Source organism: Lepidochelys olivacea (assembly GCF_965140295.1).
Source record: "Lepidochelys olivacea isolate rLepOli2 genome assembly, chromosome: 1".
NCBI lineage: Eukaryota > Metazoa > Chordata > Testudines > Cheloniidae > Lepidochelys > Lepidochelys olivacea.
In genome coordinates, this window is record NC_140411.1 from 316,033,090 (window position 1) to 316,054,941 (window position 21,852).

The 21,852-nt window shown below is 42.3% G+C and overlaps 2 protein-coding genes across 6 annotated transcripts in view; one reads left to right on the top strand and one right to left on the bottom strand.

Annotated features, from left to right (window-relative positions):
* Positions 1 to 17,947, bottom strand: part of MOV10L1 (Mov10 like RNA helicase 1) — a 97,346-nt gene extending 79,399 nt beyond the window's left edge. For all 4 annotated transcript variants that reach the window (XR_014709111.1, XM_084610389.1, XM_084610388.1 and 1 more), the window contains exons 1-7: positions 17,695 to 17,947; positions 16,307 to 16,491; positions 8,695 to 8,854; positions 6,476 to 6,588; positions 2,719 to 2,909; positions 1,163 to 1,303; positions 365 to 609 (exon numbers count right to left, since the gene is read on the bottom strand). Coding sequence is in view for 3 of the 4 variants with exons in the window: in XM_084610389.1 (XP_084466515.1) it covers positions 365 to 609; positions 1,163 to 1,303; positions 2,719 to 2,909; positions 6,476 to 6,588; positions 8,695 to 8,854; positions 16,307 to 16,491; positions 17,695 to 17,782 (1,123 nt within the window). In the remaining variant the exon portion in view is untranslated. The remainder of the gene's footprint in view (positions 1 to 364; positions 610 to 1,162; positions 1,304 to 2,718; positions 2,910 to 6,475; positions 6,589 to 8,694; positions 8,855 to 16,306; positions 16,492 to 17,694) is intronic.
* A 3,683-nt stretch (positions 17,948 to 21,630) lies between these two features.
* MLC1 (modulator of VRAC current 1) overlaps positions 21,631 to 21,852 on the top strand; it is a 37,321-nt gene continuing 37,099 nt past the window's right edge. Inside the window, exon 1 of one of the 2 annotated variants that reach the window (XM_084650484.1) lies at positions 21,631 to 21,798. The gene's annotated coding sequence lies outside the window, so the exon portion shown is untranslated. The remainder of the gene's footprint in view (positions 21,799 to 21,852) is intronic. The other variant, XM_084650483.1, reaches the window with a different exon arrangement.

Here is a 21,852-nt window from a genome sequence, read left to right on the forward strand (position 1 = left end):
AAACCAAGTGGATTCAAAAGGGAACTAGATATATTTATGGATATCAATAGCTATTAGCCAAGATGGTAAGGGATACAACCCCTACACTGGGTGTCCCTAAGCCTCTGACTGCCAGATGCTGGGACTGGACAACAGGGGAGGGATCCTTGATGACTGCCCTGTTCTATTCATTCCATTTGAAGCATCTGGCACTGGCCAGTGTTGGAAGTCAGGATACTGGGCTAGATGGACCATTAGTCTGACCCAGTATGGCCATTCTTATGTTCTTATTTACTGACAAGTGGGGCATGCAAGGTCCTACTGAAGGAACATACAGGCCTTTAAAGAGTTAGACATTACATACGTGTACGTATCTCACACATACCTGGTGGGGTTCCATTATTCATAACAAATGCGTTATTCAGTGGCTGGCACATAGGTTCGCTACTGTCATTGAGTGAATTGATGTTCCCCTTTGACAAATTCTCTTGTTTCACAGGAACAGATGATGACAAAAATGTTGTTGGAGTCTTCTGGCCTTTTTCAGGCAACTGAAAGCTAAACTGCTTCTCTTTTTCCCAGCCAGCTAGTCTGCAGCTGATTAAGGAATGTGGTACATTTCCCTTATTCCTAGAAATAATTAAACAGTTATATGTAAACAACATTTATGAGAAAAAGATTACTTGCAATACAGAACACACAAATCAAGACAGAATCAAATTCAGTGACACTCCAATAAATCCACCCTCACTGAAGCATGGCATGGATATCAACTCCATTGAGAAGAATTTTCAGGATAACTAAAATAAGATAAATATAAATAAATAAAATAAAAAGAATAAACCACTGAATTAAGTTATCTGTGAAGTTTTAATATAAGCTAATGTAAGTAGGACCCATGGATTAGGTTCTAGTACAGCATAACAGATCGTCAGAGCTTATACAATATTCCTCTGTATTTAGACTAGGAAATAGCTGTGGGAACAGAGTCCATGATGTGCCATCTATTGGTAAAGGTGAATGTTTAATGGTGACCATTAAGGTGAGCAACATGGATGCAACTCAACTTTGATCCTGTCAGATATGTGCAAGGTCTGAAATTCAGTGTCAGGAATGGTATAAGAAGAAGAAATAGCATAGTCAAAAGGGAAAGAGTTATAAGAGAATAATTTAGAGAGCTTACTCTATCCAAATGACCATGTTTTTACTCTCCCCTAGCTTAAGTGTTCCAAAGTTAGTCATTCTTGACACCTCCAGTCCTCCTTTGTCTCTCATTAAATTTTCATATGACTCATCCAAGTTCATTTCACTAGCGGCAGATAGTCTGTAAAAATCATGACACTGTGTTGAATCAAAGTTAAATGGTTAGACTCAGGAAAATATAAAAATAAATATTACATTTAAAGATCCAACAAAACTTAAGTACTTTCCCTCAGTGTTTGAGTACAGAAGTCCAAAAATGCTTTCTCAGCCATCTACTATGACCCCCAAGCTATTAAGTTGCATTTACTAGGGGAAACAATGATTTAAAAAAATATATATATGTATTACACACACACAGCCTTTCTTTAGGGAGGTCAAAATCTTGGATGTAGCCTGTAATGGTTTGGAACCAACCTACTCATCCTCAAAGGCCTGGTCCAACTCTCACTAAAGTATATGGAATGACTCCTATTGACTTCACTGGGAGTTAAACCAGGGCCCAAAATCAGCAAAGACGGCAGTTTTTCCATGAGCAACTTCTTATGGCCCAATGCCAGGAGAAGCTTTAGAATCAGGTACAAAGTGAAATGACTGGGTCGGGACAATTCTCAAGTTTCCTTCTTCTGCTGCTGGCTTCATGGGAGTCCCTTTATGGATGTCTAAAACATTTTTAAGGTGACTGCGGATTTCAGCCTAAACTTTAAAAAAAAGGTAACACAACCCACACCAAAATCAAAAAATACCACCACTTGCAGTTTCCCATCAGTGTCAGTGATTGCAACTTTCTGGCTATGTCTAAATTATCAGTAACACCCTCGGTATTACAAAGATGTTCAACTCATATTGAGGGAAATTTCAAAGCAGTAATGAAAAATACCTGAAATTACATATTCTGATTGAAATGAATTTTCTGTAGTTATCCAAGGCAACAGAAGAAAAAAAAAAAACAGTGCAGCTTTTCTTTAATAAAAAAGTTTGTTTTTTAAATTCCACCCAACCCCCACTAGATGTCTCCCACTGCTATGACAGTGGACAGATATTCATCCCTACCCTTTACAATACTGGGGAAGATGCTACAATTGGCAAGTAGAAGACAACCTATGAACTCTATTTTTAAAAACAGATAATTAAAGCACCAGTTTAGTATAGGGACTTCATGCAAAAATAATAAAAATGACAAATTTAGAAAACAAAATAAGGAAGACTACAAATTAACTGCATGGTAGTACAGAGTATCAACAACATAAGCAGGAGCTCTAGGAACACCAAAACAGCTGTATTATGTTGCTATCACAAGTGACCATTAGTAGGACATAGTGCTACAGGAAGCATTTCAAGGCGATGAACACAGTTCTGCAGCATGTCCCTTTAAACCAATTTAAACTGAACCATGGTCAGAATGAACCTCCTAGTAGGCCTCAATGAGGGTTTTTAAAAACTGGTTTAAGAAGTTGTGGGAGCATAAATCATGTTATTTCCTCTCCCTTCTTAAAAAAGAGTTATGTTTAACTTCAAACATGAGAAGTTTCCTGTTACCCATTCTTGTCTGAGGGAGCCATGCAGAGTGCTCTCCAAATGTAACATGACTGGTTACTCTCCACAACCACCACATTGACCAGGTCATGTCTACGAGGTGAATAACCATCAGGAAGTCTCAGAGAATCCAGAATGAAAAATATACTGTCATCTATTACGCCAATTCTTCCACAAACACTGGAAATACGAACCTGTAATATTTACATAATTAGTCTTATTACATGTCACATGCTTAAATTTGCTTAGGCAGTAATTTTTAAAACAATCACCACAGAATAGTACATGTATCATATATGTTTATTATTGAAGAAAACTGACACCCAGGCATTTCACAGTATGTCTATAGATTTAGTATAGATAGTAATCACCTCAGTGTTTCCTTAAATTTAAAAGTACCCAAACACAAGCAACTACATGTGCAGGGTAAAAATCATGCTTTAACTGTATGCTATAGTACATTTATGGCTGGCTATTGAACTTCAAGATACCATAGCCATCAAAGAGTTCCCTCACCCTTCCACAGAAGTAATGGAACTGAGAGAACACTAAAACCTAAAGCTTTTCACCAAGAAGTGGAAGGTTGGACATATGACCAGGGAAGAGTATAAAAATATTGCTCGGGCATGTAGGAATGAAATCAGGGGGGCCAAATCGCACCTGGAGCTGCAGCTAGCAAGGGATGTCAAGAGTAACAAGAAGGGTTTCTTCAGGTATGTTGGCAACAAGAAGAAAGCCAAGGAAAGTGTGGGCCCCTTAATGAATGAGGGAGGCAACCTAGTGACAGAGGATGTGGAAAAAGCTAATGTGCTCAATGCTTTTTTTGCCTCTGTCTTCACTAACAAGGACAGCTCCCAGACTGCTGCGCTGGGCATCACAACATGGGGAGTAGATGGCCAGCCCTCTGTGGAGAAAGAGGTGGTTAGGGACTATTTAGAAAAGCTGGACATGCACAAGTCCATGGGGCCGGACGAGTTGCATCCGAGAGTGCTAAAGGAATTGGCGGCTGTGATTGCAGAGCCATTGGCCATTATCTTTGAAAACTCGTGGCGAACGGGGGAAGTCCCAGATGACTGGAAAAAGGCTAATGTAGTGCCAATCTTTAAAAAAGGGAAGAAGGAGGATCCTGGGAACTACAGGCCAGTCAGCCTCACCTCAGTCCCCGGAAAAAACATGGAGCAGGTCCTCAAGGAATCAATCCTGAAGCACTTACATGAGAGGAAAGTGATCAGGAACAGTCAGCATGGATTCACCAAGGGAAGGTCATGCCTGACTAATCTAATCGCCTTCTATGATGAGATTACTGGTTCTGTGGATGAAGGGAAAGCAGTGGATGTATTGTTTCTTGACTTTAGCAAAGCTTTTGACACGGTCTCCCACAGTATTCTTGTCAGCAAGTTAAAGAAGTATGGGCTGGATGAATGCACTATAAGGTGGGTAGAAAGTTGGCTACATTGTCGGGCTCAACGGGTAGTGATCAATGGCTCCATGTCTAGTTGGGAGCTGGTGTCAAGTGGAGTGCCCCAGGGGTTGGTCTTGGGGCCGGTTTTGTTCAATATCTTCATAAATGATCTGGAGGATGGTGTGGATTGCACTCTCAGCAAATTTGCGGATGATACTAAACTGGGAGGAGTGGTAGATACGCTGGAGGGCAGGGATAGGATACAGAGGGACCTAGACAAATTGGAGGATTGGGCCAAAAGAAATCTGATGAGGTTCAATAAGGATAAGTGCAGGGTCCTGCACTTAGGATGGAAGAATCCAATGCACCGCTACAGACTAGGGGCCGAATAGCTAGGCAGCAGTTCTGCGGAAAAGGACCTAGGGGTGACAGTGGACGAGAAGCTGGATATGAGTCAGCAGTGTGCCCTTGTTGCCAAGAAGGCCAATGGCATTTTGGGATGTATAAGTAGGGGCATAGTGAGCAGATCGAGGGACGTGATCGTTCCCCTCTATTCGACATTGGTGAGGCCTCATCTGGAGTACTGTGTCCAGTTTTGGACCCCACACTATAAGAAGGATGTGGATAAATTGGAGAGTCCAGCGAAGGGCAACAAAAATGATTAGGGGTCTGGAACACATGACTTATGAGGAGAGGCTGAGGGAACTGGGATTGTTTAGTCTGCAGAAGAGAAGAATGAGGGGGGATTTGACAGCTGCTTTCAACTACCTGAGAGGTGGTTCCAGAGAGGATGGTTCTAGAGTATTCTCACTGGTAGAAGAGGACAGGACAAGGAGTAATGGTCTCAAGTTGCAGTGGGGAAGGTTTAGGTTGGATATTAGGAAAAACTTTTTCACTAGGAGGGTGGTGAAACACTGGAATGCGTTACCTAGGGAGGTGGTAGAATCTCCTTCCTTAGAAGTTTTTAAGGTCAGGCTTGACAAAGCCCTGGCTGGGATGATTTAATTGGGGATTGGTCCTGCTTTGAGCAGGGGGTTGGACTAGATGACCTCCTGAGGTCCCTTCGAACCCTGATATTCTATGATGATTCTATGATATTGGTAAACTGACAGTTTTATCTTTTAATTGGACACTCAACTTACATAACACCTGTAAAGACTTATTTGTGGATATACTGGATATGTGGTGACTCAAGAAGGAATAGTAACATTTTCTCTCACCAAAAAAGACAAGCATCCTTTTATAACCCAGAGTGCTTGGAAGACTTTTAAAGCAAACGTAATAATAAGCACATCCATTGAATAAATGATATTCATTAGTTTTGAATCAAGTGTATGTAAGTATAGATGTTTTAATTCTGAGCAGGTCTGTGTACAGACAGTATGATTTGGGTATTTGTTACCTTCTCAACAAGTGGTTGGTAGCTAAAACCACAAAACCCAACCAATAAAAATAACAAAATTTCCCATATGACACATTTAACTCCCCCTGCCACCACACACACAAACTTTGTTTTAGAAATAATCCTATATCAACTTATGAGCATTAGAATGAACTTAATTTTCTTTTATCTTTCAGATGAAAACTTGTCCAATACTTAAGCCCCTTCATTTTCAGTTTAAACCAAAAAAATCCTGGGTTTTACAAAAACTATTTTTCGTTTTTTCCCTGATTTTCATCCTACTTTCATATTATTCAAATATATAAAAAAGAACTTGTTTTATTAGGAAAAATACAATACATTGCATGAGATATATGTATTACGATAATACATTAGTCTGTGTGTATATGCAAAACTGCCTGCTGAAGTAAGGCTATGTATTAATCTGGAAGATACACACAAGAAACAAATGGGCACGCACGCAAGCTCTGAAGTGCATGCACATCTGAATATATTGATAAATCTTACGCCTACCATGTACACATTTCAAGCTGTTAGCAGATAATGGTTTCAACATTGTGTTATATTTAAGGATTAGAGATATATTGTTTTCTTAAACTCAAAGGTGGCACTGTTTTGAGTTCTGTTTTAGTTATACAGCAAACCACACTGAATTCTGTTCAAAGCATTAATCTACTGAATACTTTTTTCTCCGTCCTTACGTCCACCAAAATAAACCCCGATATTTACCTAGAAAAATTATTAATAGTTTTTGCACCGATTTTCAGTAGTTTTTGTTGTTGTAGTAATAAACACCAATAAATTCCCAGGAAAAAATTAAATAAAATAAAAACTGAAAACAAAGGGCACTACCAACACTGTAGCAGATCTACTAAGACAAGCAGCCATTTTTCCTCTCACAGTACAGCGTGAATATTCCCCTGCCAAATGCCCAGAGCAATATGCAAAATACATACTTTGTCCACTCGCTTATATCTCAGTGGCTTTACAGAAACTGCTTCACTGCTCCATGTCGTTGGGTTAATAAAATATTCAGCTTGCACCCAGTCACCTTTACAAGGTTTGAAGCCTATAAAAACAGTGACATTTTTGCAAGTTAAGTTGTCATAAAAAGACACTTTACATAACTTTGTGGAAGCATGTCGTGTTTTTGCTATAAGAGGGCACTGTGCTTTGACATAATTTAAGGAACTTTAAAGTTATCTGCTAAAATGTGTTAAAAGTATACTTATTACAACACTATATATTGAGTGCTACACGTAACAGGAGATACAGAGAACTTCAGCACTTAATTTTAACGTTGTTTTATTTTTTGTGTCCACCAAAAAGCAGGTCCATGAGCTCCTACCCTGTTGCCTGATGGACTGTTGCAACAGGCTGAGACTTCACTGGGAGTGCATCAACTTTTTGACAGGGGAGGAGGGAATTTAATTCATAAATTACACTTGCGAGGGATAAACCTTTGTCTTTAATACTTAACACAGTTTAAGGAGTACCATTCTGAAGACACAGAAATGTTGGCCCTAATCTGGCAATAAATTCTGCACAGGAAGCCCCCTACATCTGTGCAGAACTCCACTGAAGCCAGTACAGCTACATGGAAGAGCCAAGTGTCTACACAGGTGGCTTTGGATATCCCACCCTACTTTGTGAAGGAACATTCACTGTTCAAGCTGTCATGTTAGCCAGCAGCACGAAGCCTACGCAGAGCTGGCCACACAGAGGATTTTAAAGCTAGTTTAAAAAAAAAAAAAAAGTTACTGAATTTTACTAAGTGTCTGAGATAGGATCTTTTAAAAGTTCATTGCAGTAAACAATGAAGATTAATTAAAATGTAATTAAATGTTACAATTTATAAGTTTTCAAATGGCTAGCAACAATGAAAGATCTGTGATCAAACTGTGATCCAAAGAAAGCCACAACATTTGCTAATCACTTATACGGGAATTGTTTAAAGGTCAAAGCATCACCAAACTCAGGCTATGGCTACATTAGAGAGCTTGCTGTTCTGCCACTGTAAGCTCTCTAGTGTAGCTGCTCTAAGACAACGGAAGAGCACTTTCCTGTCAGTTTAATTAATCCAGCCCCGCTCCCCCGTGAGCAGCGGTAGCTATGTTGGCAACAGCAGCTCTCCCACTGACATAAGCATCAGTGTGGACAACGTTAAGTTGACATAAATTATGTCCTTCAGGGGCATGGCTATTTCACATTCCTAAGTGACATAATTTATGTCAATTTAAGCTGTCGGATAGCCATAGCTTCACATATTTAATACTTTTACTCGGGTTACAGCTTTACTCCCACGCAACAGTAAACTTCAGGAGTCACAGTGATAAAACAAAGATGAACAGACTTTGGACTACAACTTATGTATTATAAATTTGGCGAAATCTTAGCCACAAATTAAAAAAATAAAATAATCCTAATTTTTAGATATACATTATTTTAAAAGTTCATGTTACAGTAGTGAAAAATAGCACCTGAAACAGAATCTATTTTGTAGATTTAATTTTGTAGATTCTGTAGATTTAACACAATAATTATGAGATCACACAGCTGCATTCCCTCAGGAAAGGGCCTTTTGCAACAAGTTTCAGCCTGTAGCAACATTTTTTTTTTTTTTGGATAAGTGTAAAACCCCGTCTGAAAATAGGGTTTTAAAATGAAACGTGTGGGACACCCTTAGCCAAAGTTAAGAGTCCGATGAAGTGAGCTGTAGCTCACGAAAGCTCATGCTCAAATAAATTGGTTAGTCTCTAAGGTGCCACAAGTACTCCTTTTCTTTTTGCGAATACAGACTAACATGGCTGTTACTCTGAAACCAGTCCTTTTTATATACCAACATGTTTATTTTCAAAAAGACGTATTAAATTTCACTAATTTCTCTATATTTAAAATGAGTAAGGGTAGGCTACACTAACTGTGAGAAGAAATTACCTCTCATACAAAGCAAGCCTACTTTCAATGAAAGTGACTTAGAGCTCAGTTTACAGCACTCAAAAATATGAAAAAAAATAGCTGTCTTCATCCCAGTTATTACTTTTACTCTAATAAGGATTATCTGCTATTTGAAATATAAATTCTTGTACTGTGCACTAGACACTTAACACACAAGACTTTCGAGACCATTAAAATGGTTATGAACATGATCAAGATTTTTTTTTCCAAGTCATACCTTCACAAACCCGGTCCATGGCGAAAGAAGTTGTCTTATTAATATAGCCACCATCTTTAGTAAGAGATGTAATATTGCCAATTAACATTTTAGTTTTTAATTCAGAAGAGTCGTAAGTAGGACTGCTATAGTTTTCCCATTTGTCTGAGACAGCTTCTACCTAAAGAGTGCAAAAATACAATATTCCCATAGCTGATATTTCTACTTCACTAATTATTAGGTTAGCAGCAAAGTTAGAAATACACTTAATATGTCCCGTGTGATGTACCAGATTTCAAGTATTTTAAACTACATTTTATAGGCAACCAAAACTACTATTTACAGGATTATATACCCATTTTAGTTGTCAAAAACTCATGTCTCCCCCCACCACAAAAGATTAAAAATACTATAAAAATAAAGGAATCACTAGCAGTAACAATGATATAAAGGTGCTAAGGAACTTCACTGTCACAAACATTTGTTTCAATTAGTTGCACCAGAGCTGATATTTATTATTGTTGTTCATTAATCTATCTGCCTTGTCCATCTCACTTTAAGATCAAGGCAGTATCTTACAGGGTCTCCTGGCAGGTTGGGAGAGAATTTGTTTTCAAACACTTTAATTCTGTGCAAAAAATGACTGGAGCTAGAGCACTTCCCATTCTGTGAATCAGCAAACGCAAGAATTCTTACCATTTGTCATCAGTTTATACACTATAAAAAATTTTTAAAAGGGACATTCAAGTGACAATTGGTAATTTTAAATTAATGGGGTTTTTTTACCTCCATGCTTTTAAAATGTACTCTTTCATTTTATTAAGCAGGTAAACAGCTCCAGGCTGGTGTTTGCAAAATGTCAGCCTGAGAAGGGTCATGTAAACACAACCAGTCTTCTGCTGTGCTAGAAGAAAGAAGCAGATACCATAGGCTTCTTAGCTGCCTGACCCATGGAAGCAGTAATGATTCCTTAATTACTTGGGAAGCTTACGGTAGAATTAGGAATCAGTGGCCTGAGAGAAACACTCCCTACAAGGGCTAAGCAGCAGCTGCAGCTTTAAGAACCATGTCCTTGCTTCCAAGGAGTCACTGTTGTCACTAGACCAAAGTCCCCACTACACAAGTCACTGATCTATCAGGAGAGTTCCTTCATCCCGCAAGGATTTCCCCCCTCCTCAAGGAGGTCTCCAGCACTCATAAGCCCCCTTCTGACCTCAAGAGTAATAGTTACTGATGTCACTGGCCAAAAGCCCCTTACACCTCCAAGCAGCAGTTGATGCTAGACTCTCACAATAAACCATGTCTGGGTATATATGAGGAAACTGCACAGTGTAAGAAATTGGTCAGGGCATGCAAAAGGACTAGACAGGGGAAAAATACTCAAGCAGGTAAAGAGATATGGGATTACTGTAAGGAAAGCAAAGTGAAATATATTTTAGTATTAAACAGTGATATAATAAAAACTCACATATATAATAAATCTCCTATTACATAGTTTTCTTTTAAAATGAATAAAAGGGAATACAGGTAGACTTTCATCATGTTCAAGCACTGCTGTGTTATGACCAATCTGGGGCACAGGAACTAACATGATCTGTAAACAAACTTTATTGTTTTACCTAGAAATGAGCTTGTAAAAGGAGGGTTGTAACACTGGAGAAAGCATGCAGGTTTGAAGACAAAAACAAAAAAATCAGTTTTCATTTTCAGAAAGGTTATAGGATCATAACCATCTAAAAAGCTATTTACATAAAAATAATTTGACTTGACAGCGTCCCTTTAAAAGGCTGATCGTGGCTTAGGCCTTAATTTTTCAGCAACCGCACATCCCAGGAGGTGAAGTGTACAGAGACAACAAGCTCAAAGACCCAGCAGAAGAGTTAAGTGCACCACAGTTATATAATATTAACCGTTATTCATAGGTTACAAAGCTTTTAATGGCTTGTTTATCAGAAGTCTTGCTTCTAACTTCTGCACTGAACAGATACAAGTTTTTCCCTAAAGAATAATTACTACAGTTAGGCAGTGAAATTTAACTTAAGTAGATTTTAATTTTTTAAATAGATTTTTAAACCAAGCAAAGAAACACAATCAGTTTACATACAAGTCCAGATCCTGTTTTATAAATAAATAACACCTGTAGAACACTCAACTAACTCACATATCCTTGTTTCACAATAGACAACTTGCAGCTAGTAAGTTTCCTCACTTCTTCCCTGCAATTACTTACAGGACATACTAAACCCTCAGCACTGCAGCATGGAGGGAAGAAGATTGCAGCAATGTGCTTGAACAGTGCTATCCAAGCTGTGATCGATACACCATTGGTAGTCTGTTAAGCACTAGATACTCTGGACCTTCTTTACAAGCCTCCAGACCCTTCTTCAGAAAGTAGCAAACAAAAAACACCCACAAACCACCACACAGACCAAGAAGGAGGAGCCATGTTAGCGGTCTCTACTGGGGTTGTGCACTACTCAAAGGGAGGAAATAAGCACCACCCTTTGAGCATGGACCCTCTGGTAATGCTAGAGCTGCTAAAAGCAGCATGAGAGGGATATCCAAGGGAGAAGAGGACAAGGTGACTAGCCAGCATGTGCAGGGAATCAAACAGCAGGAAAACACACCGAGCAGAGTAGGAAGAGGAGAAAAAGAATGCATGGGGAGATGAAACAAAAATTGTACTAAGGCAGCAATACAGTAGTTATTGGACTAATGAGAGGTAAAAATACAAAAAAGATGGTATTTTCAAAAGCACTTAAGTGTTAGTCAACTCTACCACTGGAATTAATGGCCATTGATTTAAATGGGAGAAGAGTTTGGCCAATGTCATGTACTTTTCAAAATATCACCCTAAATACTTACCAAATATGACATTTTCAGGCAAGTAACTGCTGTAGTTTCTATAGGGATACTATACAATCATAAATAGTATTTCTCTCATGGACCACCACCTTGTATTAAGATGGCATACCCACTATGAAAAATAGTTTGGGAATTAGAAAGTGAGTCTGAACATACTATGAGGGTTAAAGAAGGTTAAGAGATGATCTCAGAACAGAGTCTGTAATCAAATGGTAGTTTGGGAAGTCCGTAAGAGTCACAGAAAAGGGTCATCCCCAAGCTTCAAGGGGGGATTCATTACCATAGTGCAATGCACCCTCCACAAAACAACTCAAAACTATGACTGGAAATCCATCCTAAGTTACTGCCAGCACCTGATCAAAATGTCCTGCTAGTGTTGCAGAGTAGGGTGGGGTTGCATATGAAAGAAAGGTATTCAGAGGCAGGTTCCCTGTATGAATCACCTAAGATTTAGGTGATTTGGACCTAATTCTCCTGTGGACCCTTAGCACATTCAGCAGGCTAGTTCTGTACTGCTGTAAACCCTGCCCCAAAACAACAGAAATCAAATATTATAAATTGTGGTTCCTAGTAAAATGTCAGCATTTACTCAACAGATATTACACCATTATTGCCTATTTCAAAATATATGCAAAACAATGTAGTGCCTACCTTCCCTCAATTTCTTCACAATCAGCCCACTCACTTGCACACACAGCACTCAGGCCTTCCAAAGCTCTAGGGCAGGGATTCTCAATGTTTTCCTCTCTGAGGCCCACCTCAACATGTTATAGAAATTCCAAGGGGGGAAGGGAGACTTGGGCCTTGGCCATAGACGTACTTTGACTTCTATTTGGGGAGGGTGGGCAGGGACCAGCAGGGCTCAAGCCACCTCCTCATGGCGGGGGTCCAGGGAGGGAATGCCACCTCCACCCCCGACTCACCTCATCAGGCCACCCAGCCTGTCTGGGTTGGGGGAGGGTGCAACCAAAAATTAGAACTCAAAGGTGGGGGGCTTAGCTCAAAAAGTTTGAACACAGCTTAGGGTGCAGGGAGGGGGTAGCTAGGGGCGTGTGCAGACAAGGGGTAGCTCAAGGTACAACTGGGGTTGTGTGCATACAGGGGGTGGCTTTGGGTGTAGGGTGGCCAGGACTGTGTGCGGGCATGGGGGTAGCTCAGGGAGAGGGGTACCTGGGGCTGTGCTCAGGCATGGGGGTAGCTCAGGGTGCAGAGAGGGCATAACCTCAGGGTGCAGGGAGAGGGATATTAGGGGCTGTGTGCTAGGAGGGCTCCCCTGCAGTCCTGGTTCCTAGAGGGGTCTGCCAGCCACAGAGCCAGGTCTCCCCATCCAGGTGGCTCTTACCAGCTGCCTCTGCGGGAGCAAAGGGGGCAGGGAACTGAGGAGCAGCTTCAACCCGGGGCACCAGCAGGAGATGAGGGAACGCTTCCGTTGCTTTCTCCATGGCACCAGCCAGAGCAGCAGCTGCCCCACACTACCTCCGACCTGGCCACGGGGCAGGGAGAAGAGATGGGGGGGAGGGGAGATGTGGAGCTGGCCCTGGGACTGCCATGCTCTTGCGCTGCAGTTTGGGGAGGAGGGGAAAAGCCTCCATGTCCCCAAATGTGCCCATGTGCTCAGGGCTTCTGCCCCACAAGGAGCACCTGTGCCTCCCAGCTTCAGCCTCATGGTGGGCGCCAAGGATCAGGGTTTCAGCCAAACGCCTCCCAGCTTCAGCCCCGCGGGGAGTGCTGGGGCTCAGGCTCTGGGTTTCAGCCATGGGGCCTTGTGGCCCCCTTGAAAGGGATCATGAACCCCAGGGGGCTATGGTCCCTCTGTTGAGAACCACTGCTCTAGGGAATAGTAAGCCTTAGGAAAAATAGTTGAGTACAGACCAGGGGTTCTTAAACTTCATTGCACTGCAACCCCCTTCTGACAACAAAAATTACTACACGACCCCAAAAGGGGGGACTAAAGTCTGAGCCCACCCGAGCCCCATTGCCCTGGGCAGGGGGGCCAATTCTAAAGGCTGGTGGGGACAAAACTGAAGCCCAAAGGCTTCTGTCCCAGACAGGAGGGCCTGTAACCTGAGCCCAACCACCTGTACGGGGAGACTTTGGCAAACCAGTAAAGTGCCTGAAACCACTATGGTTTATCGCTAAAAGCAGCCAAGTCAGCAGGCTGTAAATTGGTCATTCAGCAGTCTCAGTTTAACCAAGGCAGGAGGAGAATGGGTTTTTGGGTGCCACAGAGAACGCACCTTGACGCCGCATCCTTCCTGATAAGAACTGTGTTGAAGCTGCTGATACATGCATTTTAGAAGAGCAGGATGTGCCCCAGGAATGTCTATGGGGGCCTCAAGGCTGCAAACTCTGGAAAAACCCACACCTGGTTAATCGATAATCAGAAGGAACCTCTCGCTTGACCATTGAAACTGCTAACTTAACAAGTTTGCTTTAAGGGACATGTCATTCTATTACTAATGTATAAATGGGGGAAAAAGTTTGAGGTAGTGGGACTCTTCAGGACTGGACTCTCCCTCTGGATACATCTTGTGTTCCCCACCGGCAGACGGGCTGCCACTGTGCCACTCGAGAGCCACACTCAGCTTTGGTAATTATCAAGGACTGGGGGTGTTTTACTAACCTGTTGCGGACGTGTGTATAAGTGCTTGAGACCAAATAAAGTTTAGCTTTAAGTGAAAGCACTCTTGTGTTGTCCTGTTTGTGCCAGCCATTTATCCGTCCAACGGTCGTGTGTCTTCTGATTTATTTCCTGACACCACCTCGCATAGAGTAAAAGTTACCAAGAGTTTTGGGTTGAAAGAACCCCAGGTAACACACCCAGGGCTGAAGCCCTCAGGCTTTGGCTTTGACCCCAGGTGGTGGGGCTTGGGCTTTGGCCAGCCCTGGCAACCCCATTAAAACGGGGTTGTGACCAACTTTGGAGTCCCAATGCAGACAGAGTTTGAGAACCACTGGTATACATGATTTTATTGTTTTAAAATCTGCTCTCTCATGTTGTGCTGTGTGCCTACTGCTGAGATTAAACAGCGTTTTAAGAAAGTTTTCTGGTCACTGGTCATAGCTCCAGAAGGGAAGCTATGGGTGCTAAGCCCAGTCACACATGTAGAGAAATCAGGGTTGATATACAGGAAGCTGTAGCCCAAGACTCAATCTAAGAATGGGGAAAAATCAGGGGATTCCATCCTAGGACAAGTGAATGAAAGAAGCCTAACACCTTTGGGAGAAGCACCCTCAGAGATGAGTCAAAGGTGCAACTAGATCCATAACCATTACAGGCACTCAGATGGTAGGCCATAAAAGTACACGGACAGATACCAGATACCACTGTGCAGTAGCTATTGCAAAATATTTAAGTTTTTTTCTTACACATTTTTATATAGGAAGGTAAAGATATTATTATGAATACATTTACAGTTATATGAATTGACAGGTACCAATACACTTTTCAACCTTAAAGAAACATTCGGTAATCTAAATTATTAACAATACCCAGGTCTGAATAAGATATGAGTGTCTCAGGGTTTATTTTATATCAATTGGGAGTAGTTCCTAATCCAATTTGCTTTCACCTTATTTCAGTGTGTGTCACTCATCTTTGGAGAAGGTGAAGAACAAATAAAATTTGAAAAGAAATGGAATACTGATCCAACTCTCATAAAATAAAGGGAAGATATGTGTTCCTATTCTGCTCCATGTGGAAACTTATACTGAAACAGTTTTGTCATTTTACTTACATTTTAGTTACTCTAATAAACAGTGTAATGGGACAAGACAATAAGATACTTTTACTTGCTACTGGTTTTATTTTGAATGACATTTTCCGATCAGTAAAATGATTCTTATACAGTTGCTTTATTTCTAAGTCAGAATCCCACTTAAAAAAAAAATCCATAAACCCCATGCCCATTTCCAAAATCAGGGCCATCTATATATGTATTATCCTACAACACATGCCAAGTAAGGACCCAATCCTGCAAACACAAGAACACTCCTTTTTCTCACAAATAATGGTTGCAGGATCAGGTCCTAATCTTCGATATCAGTAGGGCCCTACCAAATTCACGGTCCCTTTTGGTCAATTTCACAGTCATAGGATTTTTTAAAATCATAAATTTCATTATTTCACCTATTTAAACCTGAAATTTCAGTGTAATGGTAGGGGTCCTGACCCAAAAAGGAGTCAGTGCAGAAGTAAGGATGGCAATACTGAAACCCCCCCCCGCAACTCCCTTTTTTGGGTCAGGACCCCCCAATTTGAGAAACCCTGGTCTCTCACATGAAATCTGTATAGTATAGGGTAAAAGCACACGAAAGACCAGATTTCATGGGCCATGACATGTTTTTCATAGAATTTGTTTTTTCATATGAATTTGGTAAGGCCCTATCAGGAACAGGGAATTCATTTGAGGTGTCCAAGGCACTGAAATTTAAAAAGTTAGGAGGCTTAGTTTCCTACATATTGTCCAGCTATCATTTCAGTTAAATGTACCCTCCTCTCTTCTCCCTGGCATTTTGGACATTCCCTACCCTGCCCATACCTACAACCTTCAATGGGAAAAAGGGTTAAATGAATATTTTGGATGCAAGTTTGGTAGTGTGGAACCCCAATAATTAAAGGCACTGTGAGAAGTCAACCTGACCACAGTGATACAAAACACCTACTTCAGAAATCATCCAGACAGAAAAATCTTTAGAGACGTTTCCTTACAAAGGCAGTTCATAATACAAAATGCTAGACCAATTGCACTACTCATTCATGTCTTACCCTGATCGCCTTCAATCCATTAGATGTTTTATCCTCTTCAGCAATAGCAATGACTTTCTGTCCAACATTCAGTGGCACACCGCTCATCACAGCATCACTTGTGAAGCAAATCAAGTCATCTATCATCCCATAATCATGGCAAAATCTTGTCACTACTCCTTGTACGGTTTTTAACTCTTTATCATCTGAAAGGGGGAAAATATGTTTATATGATTATATAAAAACAAAACTAATTTTTTGATGAAAATGTATAACTGTGGTAGTTATCATAAATGCCATGTAATGGAAACAATTCCCAACTGTGCTTGCAACCAAAATACTGCCACACTGAGAACCTGAGAAATTTATTTTCAAAGTCAAAGTTGCAAGGAATGTGAACAGTAAGCAATCAGCATAAATAATATATAAAACTGGATTCTGAAAAATAGTTCTAATAACCTAAGATAGTAGCTCTCACCCTTTCCAGACTACTGTACCCCTTTCAGGAGTCTGATTTGTCTTGTGTACCCCCAAGTTTCACCTCACTTAAAAATTACTTGCTTACAAAATCAGACATAAAAATACAAAAGTGCCACAGCACACTATTATTGAAAAATTGCATACTTTACCATTTTTACCATAAATGATAAAATAAATCAATTGGAATATAAATATTGTACTCAGATTTCAGTGTACAGTTTATACTGCTCTATATATTCAAGTCACTGTCTGTATGAAAAAACCAAGTACATTCTAACAGTACCATTTATCTTGTACTTTGAAAACAGAAAGGAAGCTTCATAATACCCCTGCAACGTAGGTGCTACACATTTTTATCCCAATTTCCAGATGGGGAATCTGAGGCACCAAGGATAAAAGATGTGAGAGCCCATAATCACACAAGCCAAGGGCTGTCCTGGAGCTCTGGAACAAAATCCTTGCTTCAAAAAACTCCCTATCCTGTCTCAGACCATTAGGCGCTGCCTCCTAAGACTAGAGAAGGGACACAACAAAGGTGGTGTCTTTGTGTTGCTGCCACAACCAGTTGATTTGTGGCAGGCAGGCCATACCTCTGTTGACCCGCATGCTGAAATAAACCAGACAACAGTTACTTGGTTAAGACCACGTCCCCTTCTCTCCGCCCCGCAGAGATCTCCCCAGGCCAGGGGCCTGTCCAGCTCAGCGTTAGGGACAGGATCTCCCTGCCCGCAGCACAAGGCACAGCTGGCATCAAATGGCACAGGCTGGAGCCACCCTCGGCTCTGACCAGCCCCAGGGACTCCTGCTCCCAGAGGGAGGCGAGTGACGCAGGCCGCTGGGGCTGGAGCATCGCGCCCAGAGGAGTTGGCCTCACGGGCCTGCGCTAGGGCCCGCTGGACTCCCGGCTGCGGCGAGTCAGGGAGCGATACCTGTGGCCGCCGGCCGCTTCTCTCCGGGCCCCTCCCCTTCTGCCCGTCTCCAGAAGTAGGCCAGGGCTCTGGACAGGAGCTGGAGCATCCCCAGCCCTGACTGGGGCGCGAGCCCGCCCACCCGCGGCCTCCCGAAGCTAGGCACGAGCCTGGAAACGTCGATGGAAGCTTCACGCCCCCCACCCGCTCTACTCCCGGCTTCAGCCGCCGCTCTCCGGAGTCACGTGACGGCACGGCATGCCTCCCCCCACGCGGGCGCTGCGGCCGTCCGTTGCGGGGGAAAAGAGCGGACGGAGAGCCTCACCTTGCGCAGGCGCAACAGCGGCCTCCGCGTGCCTCAGTTCTAACCATGGCTGTCTTGTCCCAGCCCGAGGCCGTGGTAGAAGCGGCAGGGGTGCAGGTCCCGAGGTCACGTGTAGGGGAGCCCCGCCCCTCGCACGCGGAGCGCCTGGCAGGAGGGTTGTTCCCTGCTGTGTTGGCCGGCCAAGCTCCGCCCCCTGCTCTGAAGGTTGGGGGTGGATCTTTCCCCCTTCGGGGGGGAGCTTTCTTCACGTGCCCTGGGGAACCACCACCTCTGAACAAGCCCTCCTGCCCTCTTCCCCGGGTGCCCCACTTCCTGACCTGCCTGGGGGTGCCTGCCCACAGCCATGGGGTGATGCACACAGGGGCAGGAAACCTGTGGGTGTTACCAGGCAGCATCTCTATACTCTTGACCCAGAAGGACCGTTGTTATTTGCAGGCATGAGCCAGGAACTCCAGATTCTAGTGATACCAAGGCCTAGTCGCAGGAACCTTGGCTGGAGCAGGGCCAATGACGCACATGGAAGGGGAGGCCACAATTTACAAGATGCTGGTCTGGCTAGCTGTCAAGGATGCGGTGGAGGGGTGCCGAGTAGCACTACATGCAGTGCCTTGGTCACTGGAGATGGACCCAAACCCTGTCTCCTTCCATCACAGGCGTGGACTTATGTTGGAGAAACCACAGAGCTAAATGACAGGTTTCAGAGTAGCAGCCGTGTTAGTCTGTATTCGCAAAAAGAAAAGGAGTACTTGTGGCACCTTAGAAACTAACCAATTTATTTGAGCATAAGCTTTCGTGAGCTACAGCCCACTTCATCGGATGCATTCCGATGCATCCGATGAAGTGGGCTGTAGCTCACGAAATTGGTTAGTCTCTAAGGTGCCACTAGTACTCCTTTTCTTTTCACAGAGCTAAAGATACCCTTGTACCCTCCCATTGGTGTGCTCGTATAACTGTCTTTCCATAATTTTGTACTGTGCTAGGGTTGCCACCCCCTTCCCTGAAACCCTGCCCCTTCTCAGAACCCCCCCCTGCATTCCACCTCCCTCTCTCACTCGGTCTCCCCCATTCTCACTTTCACCCAGTTGGGGCATGGGGTTGGTGTGTGGGAGGGGGTGAGGGCTCCAGCTGAGGGTGTGGGCTCTGGGGTGGGGCCAGAAATGAGGGGTTCAGGGTGCAGAAGGGGGTCTGGCCTGGGGGAGGGGATGCAGGATGCGAGCTCTGGGAGGGAGTTTGGGTGCAGAAGGAGGCTCAGGTTGGGGGCAGAGGGTTGGGATGCTAGAAGGAGTGAAGGCTCCGACAGGGGTTGTGAGCTCTGGGGTGGGGAAGAGGGGTTTGCGGTGCTGCTGAGCTGGTGCTTGGGGCAGGGGCAGCACGCGGAGCCCCACTGGCCGCCCCTGTGCCTAGGAGCCAGATGAGCTGGACATGCCAGATGCTTCCGGGAGCCACTCAAAACCAGAGCAGGCAGGGAGCCTGCTTTAGCCCCACTACTCCGATGACTGGACTTTTAGTGGCCTGGTCAGTGGTCACCAGGGTCCCTTTTCGACTGGGAGTTCCAGTCAAAAACTGGATGCCTAGCAACCCTATACTGTGCCTAGGATGTTTGCACCCTTATCTGCCAGTTCATATACCTGCCCATTTGAGCATGTCTGTCATTACATCCACTAGAAGTGGTACATAAACACCTTGAGGGAAGATAGGCATAGAAATGTAGCATGTTATTATATAGATTATTTATTCTCATGTCATCTACATTTTACAGGATTTTATCAGAATTATTGCTTTTGCTTGTTTTGAAACTTGGCATAATTAAATTTTAGACCAAATAGTCTTAATCAGATTTAGGAGGAAAAATATGTATTTTTCCTTCATTGTTTTTCTTTCAGTCCATGTAATCTAAAATAGGAGCTGCAATGACTCCAGGGAAAAGTAATTTAAGTGAATCTGCTTACCATATTTTTATCAGTTCTTTTAGTTCAGTATCTTGAGTTTCTATTATGCATTTTTCCCAGTCTTTTTTTTTTAACTGAGATTGCGTAGTGTTCTTCAAATATTTCTTACGCTGAGTCAGTGAACTCTATATTGTTTTAACACCATGGTGAATTGCAACACAGGAACTAAAACAAAAGACTTTCCACAGTAGGTGGTACCGAGAAGTTTGGCAGAACTGCATATCTTCATTAAATACTGCTGCAGTGATGTTTATTGTTGAAAACATCTTGTGTATGATACAAGATGAATCGACAACAGCAGTTGTCTTTGAAACCTTTTATTAAGTGTTTCATAACATTAAAACAGTTCCACTTTATTCCTGCCAAGAGAGAAAGAATAGAAATTAGATTTAGACCACTTGATATACTTAAACTGTATACAATATTATCACTTATTAAGAAAGTAAACAAAATATATTTATTCTCATTATTTATGTGTAGTAAAAGAAGGCCAATAGCCATATACAATAAAGAAATATATTAGTATAAGTGATCATCTGGCAAGCATGAATGCATATCAAAAGGGAAATTAATACACTTTTGCACATATACAAATATTAAGTAAATACAAGATCCTAGATTGCTTCCTATAGAGAGGAACATGACTGGCACAGGGAAGAAGAAAAACCATATGGGTGCCCTTATAGAGTTTTTTCCAGGGCAAATACTTCACTGCAAAGCAAGAAAAAGCAGAAGTTGCGGGGTTTGACTCACAGCTTCTCTGGATCCCAAGAGATTCATATAGGTATTTTTCTGAATGCATTTTGCAGTAACCCGTACATTTAGATAATCTTAAACAGCGTAAACTGATCTAAGGCTTTACATTAGTTAAAATTGATATCGGACCATAGATAGTTTTGAATATCAAAAAACATTAATTCAGAAAAGCTTACATTGGAGTCACAACAAAGAGTCTGGAGATCTGAACTGGGTCTCTGGATGCAAGTTGAGAGATTGCAATTGAGGAAAGCTTATTAGAAATAGAATTAACTTCCACTGCATTCTGTCTCAATTCCTCCAGCAGGGAGGAGGAGTGTTAAGAACCTGCACACTCAGAGTTAAGAGGACTGAAGAGGCAGATGCTTCATAAGATTTCAGCTTCCTTTCTCCATGGATCCTTTCTTCTTCTGCAGCCCTAAGATCTTTTCTCCTGAGGTAGAGAATTTAATGGAATTTCTCAGGCCCTCTGTCCTCAGAGTTTTACTGCAAGATGTTTTGGCTGTAAAAAAGGTCAGAATTTCATCTAGATGCCTTTGATCATTATTAGTATTATAAATATACTTGTTAGGGCCATAAAATAAGAATTAATTTGTATTCTTGACAGCACAAAATGTACAATACATACATTAGATAGACCAAACGCTTGTATGACTTATACACACAAAAAAGAGAGGGAGAATTATGCATGTCCTATTTTATCCCCATCAGAGTATAAATTATGTGGAGAATGGCAGGTGCAAAAAAGATCTTGGAATATGATTACTATTGTTATGGTAGGGGATAGGGCAAAACCTCATTTAAGCCTCCCTTCATTCAGGATAAATGTAAGAAACAATCAAGCACCAAGCACCTTTCTGGAACCAGGCAGCTGAAACAATAGCTGAAACCACTCAAAACACCAGCAAAGCCTGAGTAGAAGCTGAACCATGTGGCCCAAGGGGCTTCCCTGGAGACTGACAGAGCAAACACAGGAGCTGAGGCATTGATTTGGAAGAGTGGCGTGTGTCCCTGTGAGAGAGAGATGAGGTAAAAACACTCAGAAGGACACAGAGATGGAGAAAAGCAGCCTCATGGAGAGCCAGAGAAGCCCTGGTAACATAAACCTTTCATAAAAGCTAAGAGAGAGAACTTGTAGGTAAAGTGCTG